At 48.8% G+C, this 20,826-nt stretch overlaps 1 protein-coding gene across 7 annotated transcripts in view; it reads left to right on the top strand.

Annotated features, from left to right (window-relative positions):
• The window catches only part of DOCK3 (dedicator of cytokinesis 3), a 306,392-nt gene that overhangs the window by 258,672 nt on the left and 26,894 nt on the right, over positions 1–20,826 (top strand). For 6 of the 7 annotated variants that reach the window (XM_033131981.1, XM_033131979.1, XM_033131978.1 and 3 more), the window contains 7 exons: positions 5,381–5,466; positions 7,753–7,779; positions 7,907–8,002; positions 12,416–12,476; positions 12,974–13,067; positions 15,245–15,393; positions 19,770–19,856. In XM_033131981.1, the coding sequence (XP_032987872.1) occupies positions 5,381–5,466; positions 7,753–7,779; positions 7,907–8,002; positions 12,416–12,476; positions 12,974–13,067; positions 15,245–15,393; positions 19,770–19,856 (600 nt within the window). The remainder of the gene's footprint in view (positions 1–5,380; positions 5,467–7,752; positions 7,780–7,906; positions 8,003–12,415; positions 12,477–12,973; positions 13,068–15,244; positions 15,394–19,769; positions 19,857–20,826) is intronic. The other variant, XM_033131980.1, reaches the window with a different exon arrangement.

Genomic DNA, 20,826 nt, shown 5'->3' with positions numbered 1-20,826 from the left:
AAAGTCATATAACAACTACCACAATCAATATTTGCTTATTTCCTAAAAATTCCATCTTGCTGCCCCTTTGTAGTCATACCCTTCACCTGCCTTTCACCTATGGCAACCATTGGCCTATTCTCCATCACTGTAGATGTGCCTTTGCCAGATGTTACGTCAGTGGAATCGTGTAGACTGTAGCCTTGGAGACTGGCTGCTTTCACGTAGCATAAGGCCTTGACAGATCCATCCGTGTTGTTGCATCTGTCAGTTTTGCTATTGCTGAATAGTATTCCATTGCAGTTTATTCACTCACCATTTCAAAGATGTTTGGGTTATTTCCACTTCTTAGTGATTATGAGTCACTAAGTAAAAAACATTTCTTTACAGGTTTTTGTATGAATGTGAACTTTCATTTTTCTTGGGTAAATACCTAGGAATAGGATTGTTGGGTGTTGTAAATGTACGTTTAACTTTTTAAGAGGCTATCAAATTGTTTACCAAAGTGGCTCTACCATTTTAAAGTCTCAGCAGCAGTCTCTGAGAGTTCTGGTTGATCCATATACTCACCAGCATTTGATATTATCTCTTTGTTTATTTTAGCTATTGTAATAGGTGTATACCTATGTATCCTTATGGTTTCAATTTCCATTTCCTTAATGAATAACGACGTTGAGCAAAGTTTAACGTGGTCATTTACCATCTTTACAACTTCTTTGGTGAAATGATTCAAAAGTTGTGTTCATTTTTAATTGGGTTATTTGTTTTCTTATTGTTGAGTTTTAAGGGTTCTTTATATATTCTGACGTATAGATCCTTTATTGAATATATTATTTACAAATATTGTCTCCCAATCTTTAGCTTGTCTTTGCATTTACTAAATAATATCTTTAATAGAACAAACATTTTAAATTTTTATGCAATCCAGTTTATCAGTGTTTTTCTTATATGGATCATGCTTAGGGTATCATATCTGAGAACTGTTTGCCTAACCCAAAATTTTTTCTTTTATGTTTCTTCTAGACGTTTCATAATTTTACTTTTAAATCTATGATCTATTTTGAGGTGATGTTTATAAAAGATATAAAGTATGGGTTAAGGCTCTTATTTTTTCTTTTTTGCATGTGTATGTCCAGCACCTTTTGTTGAAAAGACTATTCTTTGTCAAAAATCAATTGATGTGGATCTCTTTCTAGACTCACTAGTTTTTCCATACCAATACCACACTGTCTCGATTATCGTAGCTTTACAGTTAGTCCTAAAATTAGGTGGTGTCAGCCTCCAACTTTGTTTTATTATTTTCAATATCATATTAGCTAGTCCAATTCCTTTTCCTATAAATTTCAGAAGCAGTACATCAGTATCTGCAAAAATTCCTTCTGGGATTTTGATTAGGATTGCATTGTAATCTATAGATCAAATTTGGAACAACTAACATCGAAATAATACTTACTACTCCTAGTCCATGAAGACAATATGTCTCTTGATTTATTTAGATGTTATTTGATTTCTCTTATTAATGTTTTATAATATCATACAGATTTTGTACATGTTGTTAGATTTATATGTAAGTATAATATTTTCTGGTTTTTAGTGTTGTTCGAAATTAATCTCATTTTCAAATTTTGTTTTCCAGTTGTTTGTTGCCAGCATATAGAAATACAGTTGTTTTTGTATATTAACATTGTATCCTACACCCTTGCTAAACTCACTTGTTGGTTCTGGAAGTGTTTTTGTAGATTCCTTGGGATTTTCCTTGTCACCTACAAATAGAGACAGTTTTCTTTCTTCCTTTCTAATCTGTATGCCTCGTATTTCTTTTTCCCGCCTCATTGCAGTGGCCGGGACTTCTGGTCAGAAGTTAAATAAGAGTGATGAGACTGGGCATTCTTGCCTTGTTCTTAAGCTTAGGGGAGGCATTCAGTGTTTTGCAATTAAGTATGATGCTAGCTCTAGGTGTTTTATAGATGCTCTTTATCATGGGTAAATAGTATTTAAGATAAGAATCCATTTTTAAAATGTGCAGCTCTAATACCTTCAGAACTTCAGGAAAAAAATAACTTCAAACAGAAAAGAACTGTTGCTTTTCTGTGTTGTCACACTGTGACTTCTAATTGTGCAAAATGCACAACTGCCTGATGAGAGAAGCCAGTTACCAACAAGTAGAGGACACTGCAGAACTGTACCGTCAGTCAGCTGAGCCTGTTAAAAGGGGGACTGGACTGCATTCTGCCATCACTAACACTGAAGAAGAAGGTTAGCTTTGTGGAAGACCAAATTGGGGCTCATTTGTGACACCTTCCAAGACTCAGCTGATGGGCTGTGTTCTATCCCCCAACAGACTGTCATGAATAATTGATACCCGGCAAGCCCTGTGAACTTTGTCGTCCTCAGTTACAAAATCCTTCCTGTTTCTTGCCTTTGCCATCAAATATTTTTAGAGAGGAGCCTACTCTTTCTATTCCCCACCCTCCTGAAATATGCTACTGAGTCTAGTGCATAGTTTGCACCCACTTTTGTTGAAACTGCTCTCTTGAAGGTCACCCATAACCTTCTAATCACCAAAACCCAATGAATTTTTTTTGCTCTTGATTCCAATTGTGCTTTCATAGCTTTGGCTCTGTTAACTATTCTCCTACTTCTTACCACCTACTAAAAATACTTCTTCGAATTGTAAAAGCAGTACTTATTTAATGTAGAAAAAGTAAAAATACAAATAAGCTATAATGAAAAACTTGAACCTGTAATCCTGTTAGTAGTAGTAACTCGTAGGGGAGGGACTCAGGGTATGTCCCAATACGTAGAGGTTTTTTCAGGTTACACAATGGAATCACTGTGTGTATTGCCTTTTTAGAACAATTCTGTCTATTGGTTTTTATCTCCCTTCATCGGTAGCACCCCGTCATCACTAGCTCTTCCTGTTAGTTAATGCTGTTCCACCACACTCAGTGCAGAGGCCACCGTATTCCTCCACACGGCCAGGCCGCACTGTGCTTAGTCAGGCTCCTGGTTTTAAAAACTTAGGCTCATTCCGAATTTTTGTTGTTAATATTGCAAAAAACATACACATTCCTAATTATTTTCTTAGGTAAATATCTCACCTGTAATTTCCGGATCAAAGAGCAAAAACATTTCTGAACTTTTTACACCATTTCTTGCAACTTTTGAAAGTCCACTGACTTCCCAGACCCTAGGCCACCCTTTCTGTGTGTGCCTCTTCCAAGCACAGACCATGCTGAGCTGAGTCAGCTGTTGTCTTGCCTCCCCCACCAGATAATGAGCTATTGGGAAATGGGACTATTTCTTAGGCTTTTATTTCTTAGAACCCAACATGGTGCCTGAGACATGGTGGGTTCATGGAGATGAAAATCAAAAGTAACATTTATTGAGCACTTCCCGAGAGCTAGGGCACAGTGACACTGAAGCGGAATGTCTCAAGTAAGGAAACTTGGGCTTAGGTAAATATTTTGTCCAGAAGCAGGCAGCTAGTTATGTAACAGAAATAATGTCTGTTGGATGAATGAGTAATGAGGTGGCCACTTCAGAGATAATGTTGGTTCTCTAAATAAAAATAACTCCCAAAGCTGAAATTGTCGATATTACCAATTATGACGATATAGTTGAAGAACTTAGCATTTCATTTGACTTAAAGACGTTGCTTTTGCATACATTCATTTTCAGCATCCCGTTTTGGATTTCTCAATTTCTCCTAACTGCTTCCTCTGTCAGCACTGCAGAGGGTGATGAAGTAAAGGCCCCATATCCTTCCATCAGCAGCCTCTTGGTCTAATAACAGAAGTTCTAACTCTTGAATAGGCATCAGAACCACCTGGAGGGCTTGGTAAAACACAGATTGCTGCCTCCCCACTGAGTTTCTGATCCAGTGGGAGCCTGAGGATGTGCATTTCTAACAAGATCTCCGCTGACTGACGCTGTGCCCAGGGACCCATTTTGAGAACTCCGGGGATCTGCTCTACCCGTGCATGCACTGTTGCACTCCCGCTGCTCCAGAGCCCCTCCCCGCCTTTGCTCCGTTCTGGGAAGCACAGTCTGCTGCAGCTGCAGGCGTGAGGGGGATCCCTGTTATAAACAGACCCTGCGCCTCTTGGGAGGCTTGTGGCCAGCGGATTGACCAAGTGAGACAAGATGAGCCTTGAACTAGGAATGAACTAGGTAGAGCCTAGGCCCAGCTCTGCCTGGCCTTACCTGACCCCAAGCAGCTCCCTCAATGCCTCTCAGCTATTCAGAGGGAGCTGGAGGGCATCGATCTCTGAAGACGCCTGGTCTCAGGCGTTCTCTTTCCTGTGAGGTGTATGTTCAAGCAGCTGATTCATCAGGCCAGACAAACATGTGTGACCGTCCCCATCCTGGCCATACAGCAGACCATCTCATTTTCTGCTGATAGGATTTCAGAAACCATAATTGCCTTCAGTGAATTTCCTAATTCAATTACTCTTGTATTTATTACTCCATTGCGTTAGGACTCTTTGGCTCTATGTGGGGTGAGAAAATGCTTCTGTTATAGTTCATTATTAAATGCAGGCATGCCATCTTTTGTTTATATGAAATATCTATATAAATACTACCACAATATCACATTTTCTAGGCTAATGAGGGTTTAAAAGATTTTTGTCTCACATCACTTCCAACTGATTTCTCACCTCAGAGTAAATCTGATGAGGCCTCTTAGAGAAGTGGCTGGGCACTGCTGAACGCCTTGCACATCAGCTGGGTGGGGGTAGCAAATGTAATATTGCTCCTCACGGTATAGAAATCCAGCAGCAAATTCAGGGGACCCCGTGATGAGGCAGTGGTGGGCGGGGCAGCAGCCCCGAGGGCTTCAGGTCCTGTGACGACAAACAGTGGAGCCTTTTATCCTGGAGGAGAATCTCTGAAGGAAACACGCCTCCCTCAGCCCAGCCTAAGGTCAGCCAGAGTAAGGACCAGCTCCCTAGCAAGCTTCCTTTGTGACTGGCCGTCTAGAGGGTAAAGTTCAGTTCTAACCAAAGGTTTTTCTATATACACAAATTCTTTCAAATGAACATTTTTTAAGAAAGAAAAACACTTGACAAAGGCCTCTTTTGGATCCAAAATACTTTTGTCTCCAGGGAATCCATACCTTTTGCCCCGAGACTGGGAAAAGAGTATCTGAGACTTGCTAAGTTCCAACTCTTTTTTTAAACCACTAGAGTGGGAGGGCTTCGTGGGAGGGCTTCCTGGCCGGGGGCGGCAGGGTGGTTGCTTGGTGCTGTAGATGAGATCCTGCCTTCTGTAGGATTTATTTGGTGCCAGGACAAAAATAGGAAACAGTTCCCCACCATCGTTACCTGTGGCAGGGCCTGGATTTCCCATCCTTCCTCTGAGGTCAGCTTGGGTTTACAAAGTCTCTGCTTTCCTCTAGGTGGAGGCCGAGCTCATTGACAAGCTGGACAGCATGGTGTCAGAAGGGAAAGGCGACGAGAGCTACAGGGAGCTCTTCGGCCTGCTGTAAGCTGCTTTAGCCCCAGGCACCCCACATTGGGGGAGGGGTGAAGTGGGCTAATGAAGGGTAGGGGTGCACCCCGCGCTGGGCAGGCTTCAGAGGGTAGGTATCAGGAGAGACGGGGTAACACTGGTGGTAACAGTGCTCACCTGTCAGTAAAATGGGGCATCATGATAGCGAGCTCTGTCAGGGTTCCCATCATTGACTGAAGAGGCAGCGAGACAGGAGATAACTGAGCTCCTCCATTTGCTGATTGGAAAAGGATCATTGTGTGTCTTCATAGCATGTACTATATCCAGTTGGACAATAGCTCATGGGGCCTCACTGAGGGCTGAATGCTGGAACGGAAAGGGGGATTAAGTCCCTGCTTTGTAACATTGTACAATCAGCTTATACAACACTAGTGTGGATTTTGTGACTTGAACAAGTCGTATTTCCTCTCTAGGCCAGTTTCCCTGTTTGTGAAACGGGGGTTGTACTGAGTGACATCAAGTGTTCTCCCAAGTCCACCCTTCGTGCCTTCTTCTTGAGTTCATGGAGGCCAGGAGACCTTACAAGACTTGGCACAGGGCTCAGTCCCAAAGAAGGGACTCGGGACAGCCCTGGTCGTCCCAGACAGATACAGCGATGGTGGGAATTTTATCCTCCTAAAATCAAAATCTTAAGACATGGGCAGCACTGTAGTCTCCTCCCATGTCACTCATTTCCAGCTTTGAGATTGTCTTTGCTTGAGTGTCATATTAAAGATAAACCTGTAGCATATTTTTCCAGTAATAATACTGTACATTTGCTTAGAACTTTACAGTGTACAGAATGTATTGACATTTTCTGTCTCATCCTCACAACACACCCGTGAGGTGAGTGGGGCAGATATTATCCTGATGAATGGAAGTGATGAAACAGCTCAGAGAAGTGGCGTGACCAGTACGAAGCAGCTCTGGGGGGAGGCCCAGATCTTCTGGTTTCGAGAGGGGAAGTCTCTCTGCTCTACCATGCCCACTTGGGTCCTTGATGAGTCCCGCAATAAAATGGGAATTTATTTGAAATGTAAATTATTATAATTTGTGAAAATGAATCCATCCTTAGTATTTCTCATTTAGCTGAAGATGTTTCTAATTGTGGAAGTAAGGCAGAGACATCTCTTCCTAAGCCATGAACAGATGACTTTACTACAAAGGAAGAAGCACAAAAATAACTTGCAATGACTGATTACTTGACCAAAGAGTGTTTCACAAACCCTTGTAAAATCGTGTCTGAGAACTGAAAGCCACTGATGACATGGAACAGCATTTCCCAATTTGAGTTTTGGGGAAGGTGATTATAGGTATTCTAGAAAAAGAATGAGTGGATCATGGGCTAATCAGTTTAGAAAAGACTCAGTTACACAAAATTGAACAGGCTTCGGTACTGTAGGATTTCTCAAAGCCTTTAATGTGCAGAAACATGTGAAAGGAGGGTGTAGTGATCTCACTTCCCATGCGTGTTTGCTCACAGAATACCTCTGTAGAGCACAGAGGTATTGGGGAATGCAGACACAGTGGTTTTATCCACAGGGCTCAGGCCAGAGCCAGTAGTCCTGCCTTCTCTTTATAGTGACATGGGTAACATGGGCAACACTCACGTTCCCAGAAGTCTTGACTCAGACTGGAAGCTCTTATGCAGGGAAGGTAATCCTTGTCACAGCAGCCAGGTGGGGGGTGTGAGTCCCCAGCGGCGGGTCCCTGGCTGGCCTGCCAGTCCAGGTGACTTTCATGACCTTAGGGAACTAGGGACAATGTGGAAAGGATTCAGGAGAGACCTGTGGGAAGGCAGCGGATCTCAGAAGCCAGGCTCTTGGAAAAGCCAGAGGCTGTCCTGAGGTACCAGGAGCTTGGGAAGTGAGAAGAGGACCTGGCATTTAGCTGTTGGCTCTGGCACATTTTGCGTGAGAGCAGTGGAAATGGCTGGGTGCAGCTCCTGAATTCGCTCACTGTCCCTCATGCTGGGCCCTCGAGACTGGTGGGAATTGTACCCTTGTTGTACATGCAAAGGTTGGTTTGTATGTTTGCTGAGGATGGTTCTGGCAGTGGTAGAGGCAGTCATACAGTTGGCAAAGCCAGATCCCACCCTCAGTGGGCTCTTCCTCGGCTGCTTCTTCAGAACAGACCTCACGGTGTACACCTAAAGGGCCTGGGGTTTTGAAACCCCTCCCTCAGTTCAGCGGCATTCTTGTACAGGAAAATAGAAGATATGTTCATTTGTGCTGCCAGTTCAGTAATTGCCTTGTCTTTGCTTTCTGCTGCATGGAGTAGAACCCAGCTGTTTGGGCCCTACCCCAGGTAAGACTGCAGTGTGGTAAGTCTGCCGTCTCCAGATCCATCACAGGCCCCGCGGGGTCTGGAACCTCACTCCTGTGCCCAGGGAAGGCTCATGAATTGTGTACTGTGTTTGCTCTCCCACCAATAGCCTGCTGGAGAAGGTTGAACAGGAAACATGGCGCGAGACTGGCATTTCCTTTGTGACCTCAGTTACCCGCCTCATGGAACGCCTTCTTGACTACAGGTATCTTCTCAGGCACCTACCTCACCTCTTCTCTGGTCAGGATGCTCTCCCCAGCAAGGGCATCCTTGACTTTCAACTTGAGTCCATGTGCCCGTCGGGGGACGACTATTCTGGTGTCAGGCGCCATTACTAGTCATTAAGAATCTACTGATGACCAAGAAATGAGAAAGTGAGAGTGAGAGTGAGTGAGAGAGAGAGAGAGAGAGAGAGAAACTTCTCTCGGGGTAAGCCAGAGCTTCCTGGGATCCCTCCTGACATGTGGGCACATGTTCCTGGGAGGCATCCCAGAATATGCAGCCATCTGGTTGTCCATCCAGAAAGGTCAAGGCTCAGGGGAATGGGCACAGCAGAGGAGGAGAGAAAAGCCGTCCCCAGAACAAGGCAGACAACAAGTGTAGGTCCTTAGTGTGGCCCTGCCTCAGAGCCGTGTGGCAGGTGGGCAGGGGAGTGTTGTGTCGTGCAGAAGTGTGACCCAGAGGACGTCCAGTTGGCTTTTCCCTTGTATAGGGACCCTACTTTGCCATGCCTCCTTTCTTTGCCTAAAGTCTTTTTATTTCTGTCCCTCGGTCCTGGCCATGAGCAGATTAAAGGAAGCAGGCTGTGAGCTCAGAGATCTTTATGGTCCATTCAGTCTGAGAGTTCATGTGAAATGAGTTTTTTCATGAAAGCCAGCCTTCTCAGTCATTTTACGGCTTTTGAATTAGTCCAAAAGTGACAATGAAGCTACCCCTGCCACCATAGTTATTCTCTCAGCAGTTTGGGTGGTGACTAAGGGTGCCTTCTGGAGCCTAGAGGAAGGTGTGAGGAATGAGGAGGAATGATAGAGGAAAGCCAGACCCAAGCAGTGTTTGTCTCCTCTGTGCTCCAAGACCTGCAAACACCAAGGGCGAGCATTTTCAACCCCGCGGATCAGGAAATGGGAGGGAGTTTAGGCCACTTCCAGTTGCTGCTGAGTACAGGGTGCTGCTCTGCCAGCCTGCTGTGCGCAAGACTCGTGTCCAGTGCACTGTCCCGGACGTGGACATGGAATTCCTGAGAAAGGCACTTACGTCTTGAGCAGCGCTTCTTCTCAGTTGTGCTTGTGTGAGCTTCAGCCCCTTTTCCTGGGCCTTGTGAGGTCACAGGTGGCCTTTTGGGAGCCCCTTTTAGAACAGGGGGCTCCTTTGTTCACACCATTTCCCTAGTTTCCCCTGCCCCTGCCATCAGATGGTGGGGGAAACTGTACCTTTTCCTCACTGCACCATTTACTGAAGGTTGGCCCTCTTCACTGCGGCCTACCAGAGAGAGCAGGAATTGGTGTCGTAGGTTCCCAGGCCTATTTCTAGCTGCCTGTGTGATCTCTCTACATACCTTGCTCGAGTAACTCAAACTCACGGCCAAACCAATTTGATTCTCCTCCATTTCTTGTCTCAGCGATGGTGCCTACAACACAAAGCTCAGACTTTCACATGGCATCAAAGGCCCTCGTAACCTGACCTTTGCCCACCTCTCCAGCCGTGTCTCCTGCCAGGCCCCAGTACCCATGCCTGCACCCCGGCTCCCCAGTGTTGCTCCTTGTTAGCATAAAGGAAACACCGTGCTGCTTACGATGGCTCCCACGTGTTACAAATACACCCCGTGCCTTGTGCGTCGCACACATGCTCTCTGATCTCATACGCAGCCCTGAAGGGTGGTCCTTATTTTTCCCAAAGAAGAAACTCTCTTCTTTGTAGGAAGTCGGAAGTGCCATTGGCAGGACTTGAACGCAGATCTATCTGACTCTGGAGCCACACCCTATCTCCTCACCCACACTGTCACCACTCACAGCCTCCCCTCTGGCGTCTCTGTGTGTGTGCCGTCCCAAGAGTTAGCTTTCCAACCTGCTCCCATCAAGGAGGCTTTCCCAGACAGGAGCTTAGTTAGCTCTTTCAGAGGATGAGTCATCTTAGATGATGATCATTTGTCACCTTCCTGACTCATCCAACAGAAGAGAGCCAGCTCCTTGAGGACAGGGACCTTGTCCTTATGTCCTTGGTCCCCTATGTGGAGCTTTAATAACCCCCTGGCAGGTGTATAGTAAATACTGATTGATTAGGTAAACTTACTGGAAGACCATGCAGGAACCAAGGAAGTTTCTTCTCCCCCAGTGCAGTTTCGTTCAACAAGAACTTACTAAGAAAAGTTGTTGAAAGCTAAAAAATATATACATTGATTATACAAATAATCAATAGATTGTCCTCCAGAATGACCTGAACTATAGTGTGAGACTCATGAACTAGAACGTGAGACTGACAGGAACCTCAAGTACTCAGTGGAGTTCCTCTTCAGCTTTTGTGTTAATGTCTTTAACTTGTGCGTGAATCCCAGACATGGTGTGTCAGATATAAAAATGCTCATTGGTAGCCAACTCTGTTTCCCAGGTTAGCAAGCAAAGCCCTAGAAGGGTTTCAGTGCCCTGGCACAGAACTAGGTTTGGCAAGCCCCTAGAGCGCTCAGTGGAACCTCCAGCTGGAAGAAGCAACTGGAGGTGACAGAGCTTTCCCAGGCCCCTCCACTCTCCCTGAGGGCCGCCCAGCCACCAGTCTGGGACAGCCACTGCCACAGGCGCACCAGAGGCTTCAGAAGCCTCTTTCAGGAGAGCCTTCTCTGCTCATCCTCCAGAGAGAGTGAAAGAGGGAGCAATGGCAGCTCCAAGTCAGAGGTTTTAACAGGTGTCTTCTCTGTTGAGTAGCCCCACAGAAGTGATGCAAAGCCCCACAGAAGAGAAGAGTCTGCAGTGACCAGGAGAGGCGGGCCTGGAGCACAAAGGTGTATAGGGATCCCCTGGCACCAGCATTGAGGCCATTGCTTTTCTGTTTCATTCACTTGGCTGTGAAGTTCTAGTCAGGGCCAAACAGAAGGTGATACCTGGGAAATGTTTCAGATGCTTTCTAAAAAAGGCAAGCCACTAAATGCCAAAGTAGGTGAGGTCTCACTGTCCTCCATGAGGGTAACTTATTGGAGACAGATGCCTCCTGCCACTTTGTGGGTTGCTTGGAACAAGAAGAAAGGTCACAGCGGTTTCCTGTCCCTGCTTGCACTAAAGGACAGGGGCTGCAGTGGCCTGTTCAGGACCCCATGTCTGGCTACTAAGGAACCAAATGCCTTACGGGGTGAATGTGCTGATAGGGAAAACCTAGAAAGGGGGGCCTTGGTTCCAAACCCCATAGAGCCACCAGCTCAGACAGTAGCCCCCCCGTAGGAGGAAGGACCCGGCTTCAGAGGATGCCACGAGGGTACTGTGGATTTTCAGGATCCCTTTCTTTCAGTGAAGTCATCTTTTGGATCTGGGATGCAGCAAGGAAGGTGGGGATAAATGAGTTTGTCAAATGACCATCCAGAGGCTCAGTGACGTGGACTGGGGCTCCTGACTCCCATTCTTCACTGGACCCCATGCCTGTCTGTGGAGCACAGCCAGGACACACTCTCCGCCTGACCCTAGTGATCCAGCAGTTCTCTCCTGCAGCCTTTCCCCAGAGCTGCTAACACAGGAGGACAAGGAACTCTAGCTTCTCCAGAGCAGAGCTGGGGGCCACGGGAAGAGACACAGTGGGCAGATGGGCCTCTGGCTGGCTGTGTGTACAGGAGGCTTCTTGCTGGTGTCACCAGTCTGGTTCTCATTCTCCTTCATCTCCTGTGTCAGGCTTCCGCTCCTTCCCACAGGAGCTCAGCTTTGAGTAGCTCTCCGCTCCCTTGCTTGAGAAGGATCCATGTTCTGTGTTACCATTGTTCTGAGTCTCACAGACCAGCCCAGACCCCTCCTACACCAGCCCTGTCAGCATGAATACAGCTCAGCGCTGGCTGAGGCTACCCCTCAATCAGACAAGCTCTAAGCCCGCTGCGTCCAGGTGGAGCCCCCTCCACAGACTAGCGCACAGGAAGGAGACGACAGGGAGAAAAGCCAGTGAGGTGGTGACTGTGGCAGCCTGCCGCGGTCATATGGCCACAGGGTTCTGGAGCTGGAAGCTAGGTCCTGGGGTGGAGCAGCGTGGCTTCTGTTCAGCACTGTTCTGCACAATGAAACCGGCCCTGCAAGGAAAGGCCAATGCCTCCCCTTTGGGGAACCTAAGGATTCAACCTTCTACTTTTGTGACACACCCTTCTGTGCTGAGGACGTAGCTAGGTGTCACTTAGTGCCCTGATGTAGCATCCGGGCTCTACACTGTGCCACCAAACAAGGCCTTCAGTTGAACAGAGATCTTCGAGCCCTCGGGTGGGCCCGAAGTTTAGAGGTTCTCACAGCACATTCGTCGTCTGTGGAAGCAGCTCCTGTTGGAGAGCATCCCAGTCTGGGGTTTGGTCACACCGATGGCCTCAGTGACACTGCAGTTCTGTGTACTGTCCCAGAGGCACCACTTCGAGCCAGGGAACACTCATCTGTGCTCTCCCTTCCAGGGACTGCATGAAAGGAGAGGAAACGGAGAATAAGAAGATCGGCTGCACTGTTAACCTGATGGTGAGAGGACATGGGCTCTTCCTCCTGCTCCGAGGAGAATGATTGGTGTCGTGCTCTGTGATTGGCTTGGCCTTCCCACAACACGTGGCTGTAAGCCTAAGACATTGAGTCAGGACCTCAGCTCCGTTACAGGCGTCTTGCAGACCTGCACTCTTCAGTCACTGGGAAAAGAAGGAAACGAGCTCCTCTCTGGACAGAGCTCTGGCTGGGCCTCTTGGCAAGGTCCCAACCCTGGCACACCCTCATCCCCAGTCTGCCCTGGCCCCAGGCTACACTGGCACTCTTCCTCTTTCTCACTACTCAGGGCTCCCATAGACCTGCCAGTGGCTCCACCCCCAGCAGGTGTGCCTCCTAGCTCGTCCTTTCTGCCTCCAGGGCCTGCCCTCCCTCTCCTGCCCAGTACACCCAGGGCTCTGACCAGCTGCCCGGAGCTCAGGTATGGTCTTCGTGGGTGGCAGCCTCTCCCATCCTTATGTGTATTTCCTTCTCTCTCACAGAACTTTTACAAATCGGAGATTAACAAAGAAGAGATGTATATTCGCTACATCCATAAGCTTTGTGACATGCATTTGCAGGCTGAAAACTACACAGGTGAGTGCAAGAGGGAGTGCCTTGCCTCCCCGTGACAGGCTAGACAGATGTGCACAGCTGGCAGAGACAGCCCTGGGCTGCCAGATCTTAGCAGAGTGTCAGGACCTGGCTGTCCCCTCACCTCACACCTTTCCTTCAACTCCTGTGTAGCATGGTGGAGAGAAAGCGGGTGGAATTTCCACCTGTGCCCTCCTGCCATTTCCTCTGCTGCCTGGGGCTGTTTCACTCTCCTCTCCTCCTAGCCACCCCCTCCGAGGCCTCAAGGGTGACTTCCAAATTCTGCTCTGCCAGGTTCAGAGTATCCTGAGCTCACTGTCACCCCTCACCAGCAGAGCTTTTCTTAGGACCATCTCAGCTGGGACTGAGTGAGGCCATAACACAGGAACATCTGCCTAACCCTGAGACTTCTAGAACTCGCTGGCAGAGCTGCCCTGCAGCCGAGGCTCTTTCTCTGCAACTACACATCAGCCCCACCGTGCGCTCCCAAAAGACAGTATGAAGCGTGGTCATCTGCCCTTTCATTATGACTACAGTTTAATCCATCACTAAGGCCTCTCCTAATAGAACAAGTTTTAAAGCAGTTCAGTGTGCCTGTCACACAGATTACTGAGCACCCCTGTGAGTCAGGAGGCTATATGCATGCATGTGTGTCCTGCCTGTCCCCTGTATCATAGTCCCCCAAAATAGCCGCCTTCTTCACTGTGGTCACCAGCCAGTACATCTTAGCCCTTGGGCCGTAAGACTGAAATTTGTGTGATAGACCAGGAAATTCAAGTTATTCTTATTCACCACCATTACTAGAATTAGATGGACTTATAGAAACACAGAATCTTTTCCCTTATCTCTAGATGTTAGAGAGTGTTTGGCATAGATGCCACCTTTCCTGACAACATAGCTTGGCAAGAATTAAATCTGATAACTGGCCTGAATCTGCCATTCTCTGCATCTACTTCCACCCATGATCCCAGCACCCCAGTAAGAGGGCCGTGAAGTGCTAACTTCTGTGCGTCAGTAGTGGCATTTACTCAACTCCTGGAGGACAGGGCCGTCACTGAGAGGCTGGGTCAAGAGTTTGGACAGCGAAAGGGTTCTGAGCCTGTTTCTGTGGCCTCAGGAATGACATCTGAAAATATATTGTTTCCTAATCTCCAAAGGCAGGCCTTGAATGCCTCAGGGGCTTGTCCCCAGAGAGAAAGGGCTCCCCAGATCTAGCGAGGAGGCACCCCTGGGCAGGAGGGTCCAGTGGCCAGAGGACAGGCAGAGAGGCAAGGAGGAGGAGCCCGGAGCATTTCTGCAGGCAAGTGGGCCTGGGCTGAAGGTGGGTCATGAAATAATCACACATGAGGTTCTTCATAGTCATGGGGAACAGATTTGAGTAGGAACTCGAAGGCCAGGTAGAAGCGAGGACGAATTAACTTTCTAGTCGGAGATGCCCACTAAAAATAAGCAAATAGAGCAGGAAAGAGCAGGCGGTGTAGCAAGGACCCTGAGCAGCAGCTGTAAGTCACCGTGACTCATTCCCTGGGATTCAGGGAGCCGCAGGATGGAGCTGCTGCTGTTTTATGTAACCCTCTCTGACTCCCTCGCGTAGGGGAAGGTGTCGCTGGGCTTCTGTCCTTCCAGCATCAACTTGAGGTTCCTCCGGGAATGGAGCTTCTGGCCCCAGGCCCATTAACATTTACCACCATTCACACTTCTCCCTGGTCCTTTTAGAAATAGTAGACCTGAGGGCCTCATTCCCCGGGCCGTGCTGAGATCGGAAGATGGAGCGAGGACAGTGAGGCTGGCTCAGGGCGGGCAGAGAGGTGGGTGCTCACCTCTAACAGCCGGTTCTGATGAGCTTGGAAAAGGAGCTCTAGTCAGTTGAGCAAAACAGAACCCACGAGCCCTCTCTGACATGTTCGTGTGTCCAAACGCAAGGCAGCCTGTGCACAGACTCTCAGGTAATGGCCACACTTTATCTGGAGCCCAGAACAGGTGACCGAGGCCGTGGGAGGAAGGTGTCTACCAGAATCTTTGGCTCCTTCATGCTGTGGTCAAGGGTTGTTGGCTGGCTGGGCAGCCCCTCGAGCTCACCTTCGGCATCCAGTGGCCCCGACTGGGGCTGCACGTGCCTTGCCCTGGCACGTGCGCTGCTTAGCGCAGTCCCCTGGACTCTGTATCGCCTGTCCCCACAGAGGCTGCGTTCACTCTGCTCCTCTACTGTGAGCTGCTGCAGTGGGAGGAGCGGCCTCTGCGGGAATTCCTCCACTACCCGTCTCAGACAGAGTGGCAGCGGAAAGAGGGGCTGTGCCGCAAGGTCATCCACTACTTCAACAAAGGCAAGGTAGGGTCACTAGGCAAGCCTCCCAGCCCTCAGCTTGCGACGCGTGGCATCTTGACGTTGGAGGGATGGCAGCAGCTGCGGAGGGTGTTGTGTGTGCTGGTGAGTGGGTGGATACCCGTGTGTGCAGCCGGTTTGCAGGCAGCGCGAGTTTCTCTGGGGAGAAAAAAAGCCAGCTGAATGCCGTAGCTTGGAAGCCAGTTCCAGATCGGGGGTGTAAGACGACTCCAGACACAAGCTTTGCACATCCATCAGCGCCAGGGCTCCGAGAACGGGGCTCTGGGCCCTGCTTCTGTTTACTAGACTGACTGAAGGAAGTGCTATGGCTTCTGAATCTGCCGTAGAAAAGGAGCTGTAAAAATGAGGAGTCCAGTACTGCCGCTGTCTTCATGGTGCATTTCTTGTCTTAGATCTCTCTCTCACAGCACAGCCGAGGCTGCTCGTGGGTTATTCTTCAGCAGACTCGATGCGTGGGATTGGCAGGCATTGTCAGCGTTGGTTCCGGTCTCCTTGGGGCTTCCCGCCTGCCCTGCTCCCATCTCTGGGAGAGCTGTGGGCCCTCTGGCCACCACGTTTACTCATGGCCCACACACTGGAAAGGCTGGATGCGCAACTGTTGAAGCTGTTCCTTTGAGTATGTTTTAAAAGCTGAAATAGGATCATTCAGTGGCTGAGCTTCTAACGCGCATGGAAATTGCTTTTCTTTCCAAATGAATTTTTTCATCATAAAAAACAAAGCTTTAAACATTAATGACTTTTGCCCATAAATCAGAAAACATTTATCCGTTTTACGTAACATAGGAGACTTCCGTGTTTGCAGAACCATTCACCCACGCAGGGAATGCACCGGTAAGCAAGAGCTTTTCCCAGCCCTCAGGTGCCCTCAGGTGCCCTCAGGAGCCCTCAGGTGCCCTCAGGTGCCCTCAGGAGCCCTCAGGTGCCCTCAGGAGCCCTCAGGTGCCCTCAGGAGCCCTCAGGAGCTCTCAGGTGCCCTCAGGTACCCTCAGGTACCCCAGCCCAGAAAGGAGGCCATGCTCAGGGCTCAGCCAGCAACGCCCGCCGGGTCCACAGTGCCGGCCCGAAGCCTCCTCTTCTTGCTGGTCCAGGGCAGCACACTTTTAGGCCTTCTTCCTGCTTCACAGCCCACCTAGGGCTGCCACTTACCCACCTGCCCAGCCAGCCCTCCCAGCTCGGAGGAAATGGCATAAGCATGGTGTGAGTAGGCATGCGTGCGTTCAGTGTGTTCCTTCTCTTCCCTTTCCACGGGTAGAGTGCAGACTAAGTTCCGGCAATCCCACTGAGCCTGGCGGTGGGACACGTGAGCATTAATGCCCCCCACTTCATCCCGCACTACAGTAGTGTTTACAAAAGCAGGTGGAGAGCTTAGCAGGGACAAGGGAATGAAATGTAAAAACTGCATGAGTGGTGTGGATGCGCAGGAAGGGGGACAGGACTAGGAGGCTCCATAGGCCACCTTCTCAGGGCTCTCCCACTCCTAGCAAGCCTGCCTGGGCCGTGAAGTGCTGGAGGAGCAGGTTCTGTGTGAGCCCCTTCATGAGCTCATCCTCAAAGGGGCATTTAGCAGTGCGTTCCTTTGGGCTCATACAGAGGTCCAACTTCTCTGTCTCTGTGCCTCAGTACCTGACAGAACTAGCGGGGAGGGCGAACCAGTTTTCCTTGAAAGTATTCCGCGGGTGTTTTTTTTAATAGCTCCAGTAAAGCAAAACCTGGCTGTTACAGGAAAAGTGCTCCTACGGGGTTGTAGGCACCAGGAGACAAATTACCTTGGCATCAGGAGGAGGGCAGGAAAAGAAGACTCCAGGGAAGGGGCAGGTAAAGGGGTTCTAGCCCCCCAGTACTGCCAGCACACCCTGCCTCATAAGCCAGGCCCTCCTGACTTTTCTTTCACATACTTCCAGCTTTAGACAGACAACTTAATTTCCTTCATTCCCATGTGTATTTCCTGAGTGCCCAGAAGGACTGAGTCAGAAGTTCAACTCATGGCCGTAGCCTAGCCCTGGGCCATTCTCTCCAGTGGTGAAGTGATTAATCTAGGAACCTGCTCCAAGGTGAACTGGGCTCTAGTCCACAGAGGGTCAGCTCTCCCAGGCCAGATAAGGAGAGAGGGACACCCGAAAGGAACAGCATGTGGCAGAGTGGGAGTTAAAAGAAGGCAGGGGAGGTATGGAGATGGGAGCTGGTCCTTCCTCACAGGACAGAGGGAACAGAGGCAGGGAAGCTGGACAGAGGCCTCTGGCCCCTGTTTATCTGGCTTACAGACCATCGGGACTAGACCAGCCTCCTCTGGGGTGAGCTGGGGCTCTCCTGCCCAAGGGCTGCTCTTGCCCCCGCTCCTCTGACAGAGTGACGAGTCTGTTGCTTCTCATATGTGGTGTGTAAACAGAAGTACAAAGATCGACGGTCTGGAGTCCCAGGATTTGCCTTCTTTTCCAATTTGATTAGAGTGAGCCCTACATCAGGCAACTTCTGTGCCATGCCTGTCGGTGGGTAACAAGGATGTGTATGTAAGCTGCCAGAGCTGATAGAAGTGATTGGATTTCAGACACTGGGAAGGAGTTTTAGAGCTGCTTTGCCTCCTGCCAGGAGGAAGGAAACCAAGAGGAAAGATGTGGATGCAGTATACCTGCAGCACATTGCCTCCTTGTGTCTAGAGGCATCTCTCAAAGCCCCCACGCCCGCCAGTTTTCCAGCACAACCCTCAGGGCTGGCGGAGTGTCTTAAAACTCTTGGTCCTGGCTCACTCTAAAGCTAATTGGGGCTGGGGGAGGGCTTGGAGCAGCAGGGCTACAAATTAGGGCAGAGATGCCAGCAAGGCAGATGAGCGTTGATCCAACAGGGACAAGACCTGCTTTGCTGGGAGCTGCCATCAGCAGGCGGAGCTCCGTTAGCCTCACATGGGGCCTCATCACCTAAATAAGCAGTTCCCCACGGGGTGCTCTTGGTAGGCGGGCCAGGAGTCTGCACACAGCTCAGCTGCTTAGCCAGCTGCCTGCCAGGCAGACCCCGTTGTGGGCCCTTGGCTGAAACCTGCCCAAGCAGCACCTGGAGCCAGGGAGAGGATTGGCGTGCCCCCTTGAAAGCTGGTGTAGGGGTGCAAGAGGCTTTCTAGCTCCCCGAGGCAGAAGCATTGTGTTGGTTCAGGGAGTCAAGGTCTATTTAAAATTCTCTTTGGTTTGTTTCAATCTTTTTCATTGGTCCTGCAATTTCAATCCATATGGCATTAATCACTTCAAAGGATAGAAATCATGTGCTCTTTTTGAGAAACATAGTCCCAAATGAAATATTGTTGTCCTTCTCTCTGATGCTATTTCACATAGTAGATTTCAAAAATAAAGTCCTTATTGTTTAGCATTCATATTTATAAATATTTATGGGTGAAATTATATGTCTGAGATTTGCTTCAAAAGCTATGGGGAGGAGTCACTAGATGGGGTATGAATGACACAAGACTGGCCATGAGTTAGTCATTGTTGAAGTTGAGTGATGAGTACCTAGGGGTTCATTCTTCTATTTTTCCATATGTTTAAATTTTCCTATAATATAAAATTTATAATTAGTATTTGGAAGTTGGGGAAAAGAACCTGGCTAAGATATCAAAGAAACTAATGATTCCCAATCTAAGCAAGAAAGAAAGCACTATATTAATAAGAAGAAATAGATAGTATTGCCCCTTCGTGAAGGTCACTGCAGCCCTCCTTGGGCCTGTTAGATGGGCCTGCCACGCTAACAGGAGCCACACCACAGCCACAGCCTGGGAGCTGACTAGACAGGATCACCTGAAGCCTACTTCAAGATTTGAAAAGTTCTGTAAAGGAAGACATCAGGCCTACTTCCAGGTCCTTGGGGCGCCACTTCCTGTTTGATTTCCATACTTATTTCTGAGCTTACATGATCTTAATTTAAAAGTCATTATTTCCTTATTAAATCTTTATGAGTACCTGCTCATGCCTGGCACTGTCCAGCCTCTGAGGATAAAGTTAATAAACATGGCTCCTGCCCTCACACAGTTTATCATCTAATTGAGACAAATGCAACAAATATATAAACACTGTTTGTAAATAAGGTAACGTCAGAGGAATGAAACAGAGAATGGATGGGAAGTGCCTGTTTTGACAAGGTAGTCAAGGCAAGACCTCTTAAAGGTAGAGACATTGGAGTAGAAACCTAAAAGCCGTGCCCTGAGCTAGAAAACCAAAGTACTGTGTGTTGTGCTTTGTAAACTGGTTTTGAGCAGATGTTCTTTGCGATATATGAGTTGCAGGGGGCCTTTGGTTGTGCCCTCTGATGTGTTTGATGTGGGCTTGGGCCACTCGGAGGATGCCTGAGGTGCTGAAGCCTTGTTCCTATTTCTGACACAGAGCTGGGAGTTTGGGATCCCGCTGTGCAGGGAGCTGGCCTGTCAGTATGAGAGTCTCTACGATTATCAGAGCCTCAGCTGGATTCGGGTGAGCTTGGCCCTTTCCCCCACCCCAGCCCTGACTGGAGGTGCCAGCCCTTGGTTTAGTGCTATGGACAGGACAGCAGGAGCAGAGACCCCTGCAGTTTGGCGGGGGAACCAAAACACACACTTGACAAATGATCATATGATCCAGACCCCAAGGGCCACTGGTGCTCGGAGAGAGAAGCAGCATATGTAGGATGTAGGATAGGATGGGGGTTTCAAAGAGAAGGTGGCAGCTCGACTTCACGAAGAAGCTTCTCCTGAAATGATTTTGTTCAGGAATGCTCCGTCTGAAAACTTTATAACACCTTTCCCTACATTGCCTTGTGGTGACTTTGAAGCACCTCATTCTTATTCCCTTCAGTGAAGCAAAATATTTAAAAATTAAGTAAAGTGCCCCATGGACTTTGAAGTTCTCCACCAAATTTTTCCTGATTGCTGGTGCTGGGTTCTGAGGCATAAGAGCCGCTGAGTTTGGCAAAGAGAGGTCAGCAGCCCGGCTCACTCTCCACCTGCACTCGTCAGTGTGCCTACGTCTGCTGTGTACACTGACACTCACTACACCAACTGACTAGCCCCGGGGTCATTTGGTGTAGTGAGTGTCAGTCAAAACCAAAAATTCCCCTGGGGGGGGGGGGACGTGTTAAACGTGTGCCCTTGAAGTGCTGGAGGCCTGGGTCTCTGTGAAGCTGGGTCGACCCATGAGAAGGACACACGGAACAGCTTCTTACGCTGCAGGGGACAGGCCTGTCCCCACCCCACCGTCAGATGACCACGGAGAAGGAGAGGGAAGGAGGGCTTCCTCTTCCATCCTGCAGCTCCCTAGGGAGAGGCCAATCACGGCTAAGGGCTCACTCCTCATCTAGACTTGTGGGTGGCTGTATTCCCTTTCCAAAAGACAGTGTCTGCTTGGGCCTGAGAGGACTTGCTTTGGTCACCACCAGCAGTCAAGCCAACCCGAAGGCAAGTGCCTT

This window comes from Rhinolophus ferrumequinum, chromosome 17, assembly GCF_004115265.2.
Source record: "Rhinolophus ferrumequinum isolate MPI-CBG mRhiFer1 chromosome 17, mRhiFer1_v1.p, whole genome shotgun sequence".
In the NCBI taxonomy this organism is placed as follows: domain Eukaryota; kingdom Metazoa; phylum Chordata; class Mammalia; order Chiroptera; family Rhinolophidae; genus Rhinolophus; species Rhinolophus ferrumequinum.
Note: the sequence above shows the minus strand (reverse complement) of the source record. Positions and strands in the feature narration are given on the sequence as shown.